Source organism: Aspergillus versicolor (genome assembly GCF_001890125.1).
Source record: "Aspergillus versicolor CBS 583.65 unplaced genomic scaffold ASPVEscaffold_3, whole genome shotgun sequence".
NCBI classification, from domain to species: Eukaryota; Fungi; Ascomycota; class Eurotiomycetes; order Eurotiales; family Aspergillaceae; genus Aspergillus; species Aspergillus versicolor.
The window spans coordinates 1,068,301-1,073,146 of NW_024467526.1; the positions used below are offsets into that span (position 1 = coordinate 1,068,301).

General features: G+C 50.8%; 2 protein-coding genes across 2 annotated transcripts; one reads left to right on the top strand and one right to left on the bottom strand.

Annotated features, from left to right (window-relative positions):
• ASPVEDRAFT_127444 (protoporphyrinogen/coproporphyrinogen oxidase) lies at positions 1–1,930 on the top strand (the record flags this gene model as incomplete). The annotated part of the gene is made up of 6 exons (XM_040806457.1): positions 1–83; positions 155–224; positions 280–360; positions 433–783; positions 855–1,280; positions 1,340–1,930. 6 exons carry the CDS (start codon positions 1–3, stop codon positions 1,928–1,930), a joined length of 1,602 nt encoding a protein of 533 aa, XP_040665718.1.
• Positions 1,931–2,738: 808 nt separating this feature from the next.
• ASPVEDRAFT_537275 (uncharacterized protein) lies at positions 2,739–4,846 on the bottom strand. The gene is made up of 5 exons (XM_040814825.1): positions 3,899–4,846; positions 3,301–3,836; positions 3,026–3,223; positions 2,886–2,946; positions 2,739–2,826 (listed from the first exon to the last, which is right to left on the bottom strand). The coding sequence occupies exons 1-4, from the start codon at positions 4,581–4,583 to the stop codon at positions 2,908–2,910; spliced, it is 1,458 nt and encodes a 485-aa protein (XP_040665719.1). The 5' UTR covers positions 4,584–4,846; the 3' UTR covers positions 2,739–2,826; positions 2,886–2,907.

Below are 4,846 nucleotides of genomic sequence, written 5' to 3' on the forward strand. Positions count from 1 at the left end.
ATGCTCAGTCTAGCCCGCAAGACTTTGAACCGCGTTCCCAGCTTTCAGGATATCCTACAAGGCAGGATGACCCACCCCGATATGTAAGGAGCTCTCTCCGATGCCGTCTCGGGGGATTGGACGACGAAGCTAACCATCATGCTCTCGACTACAGCTCAGTTGACGTCCTCGTCATCGGTGCTGGCCCTACCGGTCTTGGTGCCGCGAAGCGTCTGAACCAGATCGTACGGATTGTCCCCTTGATTGCGCACAATACAAACTTCTAACTCCCTGCTCCAGAACGGCCCCTCGTGGTTGATTGTCGACTCCAACGAGACCCCCGGTGGTCTTGCCTCTACCGATGTTACCCCCGAAGGCTTCGTACGTGGATTCACTCATCTTCCATATCAGACAAATTGTTCTTGAAGGGCCGTCAAGCTAACACAGTTGCAGCTTTACGATGTCGGTGGTCACGTTATCTTCTCCCACTACAAATACTTCGATGACTGCATCAACGAGGCTCTCCCCAATGATGAGGACTGGTACGAGCACCAGCGTATTTCCTACGTCCGTTGCAAGGGCCTCTGGGTTCCCTACCCCTTCCAGAACAACATCTCCATGCTTCCCAAGGAGGACCAGGTCAAGTGCATTGACGGCATGATTGATGCCGCCATTGAACACCGCGTGGCCAACACCAAGCCCAAGGATTTCGATGAGTGGATTGTCCGCATGATGGGTACTGGTGTCGCCGATATCTTCATGAGACCCTACAACTACAAGGTCTGGGCTGTGCCCACCAAGAAGGTGAGTTTACCCCGCCATTTTTTCAGAATTTTCGCAATAGGCCGCAATACTAACACGGGAACGATTTTCAGATGCAATGCGCTTGGCTCGGTGAGCGTGTCGCTGCTCCTAATGTCAAGGCAGTGACCACCAACGTGATCCTGAACAAGACCGCTGGTAACTGGGGCCCTAACGCTACTTTCCGTTTCCCCGCCCGCGACGGTACCGGTGGTATCTGGATTGCTGTTGCCAACACCATTCCCAAGGAGAACACCCGCTTCGGTGACAAGGGCAAGGTCGAGAAGGTTAACGCTAAGAACAAGACTGTCACTCTGGGCGATGGCACTGTTGTCGGCTACCAGAAGCTCGTGTCCACCATGGCCGTGGACGCCCTCGCTGAGCAGATTGGCGACCAGCAGTTGACCAGCCTGACCAAGGAGCTCTTCTACTCTTCCACTCACGTCATCGGTGTTGGTATCCGTGGTACTCGCCCCGAGAGAATCGGCGACAAGTGCTGGGTAAGTCAATATTTGGTCTATAAAAAAAATAGTAGACACCTCTTCTAACGTTATTGTAGCTCTACTTCCCCGAGGACAACTGCCCCTTCTACCGTGCCACCATCTTCTCCAACTACTCTCCCCACAACCAGCCTGAGGCCTCTAAGAAGCTCCCCACTCTGCAGCTTGCAGATGGCTCCAAGCCCAGCAACACTGATGCTCAGGAAGGCCCCTACTGGTCCATCATGTTGGAGGTTTCTGAGTCTTCTATGAAGCCCGTCAACGTCGACACTCTCCTTGCGGAGTCCATCCAGGGTCTCGTCAACACCGAGATGCTCAAGCCCACCGACGAGATTGTCTCGACCTACCACCGCCGCTTCGACCACGGATACCCCACCCCCTCTCTTGAGCGTGAGGGCGCTCTTACTCAGATCCTGCCTAGACTGCAGGAACTTGATATCTGGTCTCGTGGCCGCTTCGGTAGCTGGCGCTACGAGGTCGGTAACCAGGACCACTCATTCATGCTCGGTGTTGAGGCCGTGGACAACATCGTCAACGGTGCTGTCGAGCTCACCCTCAACTACCCTGACTTCGTCAACGGCCGACAGAACACCGAGAGGCGTCTGGTTGATGGTGCTCAGGCCTTCGCTAAGAACAAGGCTCAGCAGTAAAAAGCATGCAAATTTTGTGCTTGAACGCTTGATGGCTTTTTATAGAACTATGTCGAATTTAATACTCAATGATTACCATTAAAGGAGGAATGGGGGATGAATACAGGATTTAGATAAAGATCATGAATGTTAACGGCTTAAAGCCTTTTTTCTCACTTGCTTTCTTTTCTCTTCTCGGCCTTGTTGATGTGTTGATCCTCCTATCTCCAAAGCGACCCCTTGGAGAAACGTTGGCATCTTTCACGTACCCTCTCACGTGTTTTAGATATGGATTTCAATGTAACACATGCTGTTTTAGCAGTAATTTATTCATAATGCTTATCCATCAGCCATTAAACATCCCCATGATGTCAAATCTTAATGTTCCTTGATCATGCTACATCATGGCTTGAGGTGCTCCCACCATTATATATATATAATGGTGGCCATATGTGGATAGAAAACCCCAAACTCCGGATCAGGAATCGGGTTGTTGTCCTTGCACATATGCAAGGAAATAATGTCTTATTTCTGAGCCCCCGTGGTAGAAGTGGGCTTCCAAACAGCAGGGGATGGACTACGTCGGCGGATTTTATTCAAGGTTGGCAAGCAAGGAGGTCGACGGACGGGGCCACAGCATTAAGCTATATTCTATCAAGGAGTATACTTCAGATTTTCTACAATCACTGCACTTGACTGAACATTGCTCTCATTTCTGATGGATTAGTGAGCATTATTCTGCAGGGCCCACTTGCTTGAGCTAGGCCCGTAAGTCAATTAAAAAAAAATGCAACTGATGGAAATCATAAAGGAGAATTGCTAGACAGTTTCCATTATCCTCCGAATATTCCAACAAACTCCATACCCCACCGCTGATTCTGACCATAACATGTGTGTTCAGCCTGAGTGGACGTTGCCTAGGATATTGAGCCCTCACTGTCATGCCTCAAGCACCGAGGCTTGATGGAAAACTCACGGTGCATGATCGAGCTCTGAAATCAACTGAAGAACATATTCCTGAAAAGTAGTGGCATCCACTAATGCTGGATGAGGGATTTGCCCGAGCTTTTGTAAGCGATCAGCCTTGCTTTAATATAACCCCGGGACTTAACGTACTACCCCGCGTTGATTACGGGCTACCCTTCCTCTTCCCACTGGTTGTCGCCTGCGTATTCCTCTGCCGAGCTGGTTCGAGAGGTCATACTCATATACCGGAGCGCCGGGCTCTGTGAACATTGTCGTGATGAAAGGATCCTGCCATCGCCGTTCAACAGGTTGGCCTGGGGTAAGGTTTTCTTGTCTTTCCAAGCTACTCTGCTTGGTAGAAATTGGAAGTATCTGTGAGCTAATCTGCTAACGGTTGTATTGAGAATCGAAATGGGGACACGTACGAGTATGCCTTCATTGCCATAGCGCTCATTGGTCCATCCCAGATCTAGATCAGTCTGCGTAGATCGCGAGACAGTATAATGGTTCGCCAAGTGGGTAAGGTCTTTGGAATCCCTGCCTGGGCCCCTTTCTGTGACTTTTCTGTCCATCGGATCCGCTGTATGGCAGGTTTCCGGGGTATCGTCGAGCGCGTCAGAAGGTGAACTCGGGCACCTTTTGATAGAGCGATACCCAGAAGTTTCGGGTGACGAGAGCTGGAATGGCGCATTGTCAGAATTGGGGGTTGTTTCAGCCAGACACTTTTCTGCAGGAGTGAGAACCCCGCTGGGCTCCGGTTCATCTGCTTCCCTGTCCGTTAAAGCCAAATCCGTATGACTGGTGGACTTCATTTCCAGTGGTGAAGGAACAAGTTGTATTTGGGGTAAATGGCTCGAAGGAGGGCCGTGGGGCTTGATCTCTGGAGAGGGTTTTACATCCAGGCCCACGCAGGCATCGTGGAACAGCCTGTTGGGATATAGTTGAGTTCTGCGGGGTTTCTCTAAGTGAAAGTGTTGTGTTAGTACAATCAATAGACTGGCTGAGGGATCGTTATGCCGCTACCAAACAGCCCTACGCCACTTTCTCGCCCAGGAATTCTGATGGGAAGAGCAATTATCGACGAGAAAAGACTCGCAAGATTGACATCCAATACTACTTCAATAGGCCGGGATAGCCTTGGGCTGGGCATGCGGGGATCGCGGTCGTTGTATTGCGAAGCAAAGCCACTCCTCACTCTGTTCCAGTCTGTGCTCGAAAGCAGCGCCAATTGGAGGGGCAAAGGAAGTGAATGGGGGTTTGGTACAGGCTGTATGGAAAGCAGTTGTGGGTCATCCAGCGGTCTTAGGTTTCTGACCACGACTTGAGACAGTTGGGGGTCACTGTCTGCGCCTGGGCTCAACGCCGAAGTCTCAGATGAAGCAAAACGCACAGAAGCACGAGGGCGACAAAGCAAAGACACGCTCGCTCTGGTGTGTCTTTGGTCCAAGGTCTCCTGTGAGCTGCTTTCTGGCGTCACCTGTTGCTGAGTTTCGTCGCACTCCGACTCGAAAAGAGTCTCTGACTGAGAGAAGACGTCTGAGTCCAAGAATCGGCCATCTTCATCGTCGTCACCATCGTAGCTGTTATCAGAGCCAGTGCGCTGCAGGTGCCACTTAGTGAGCCGATCGTTCCGAGAGAAGATGCTCTCAATATGGTAGCAGAGGTCGTCCTCGGTGAGAGTAACACTGGTGGGTTTGGATCGGAGCATCGTAGAGAGTGAGTGCTGTCAAGAACCTACTTGTATATTGGACAGGCCCTGTGAACTGAACTAGGACCGGGAATAAACCTACAGGGTGCCGGTACAGATTCGTAGTAACTGTTGTTCCTCCTGGATGGGAAGGAGCGATGGGATTTCCCGAAAAGGAAGTTGTATGGGCCATGCTGGAGGTGAGATTCGCCTACTGGCTGCCAATTTGGCACTCTATATAGACTGAAGTGGTAGGATATTGGATATTATTTAACATCATTAAA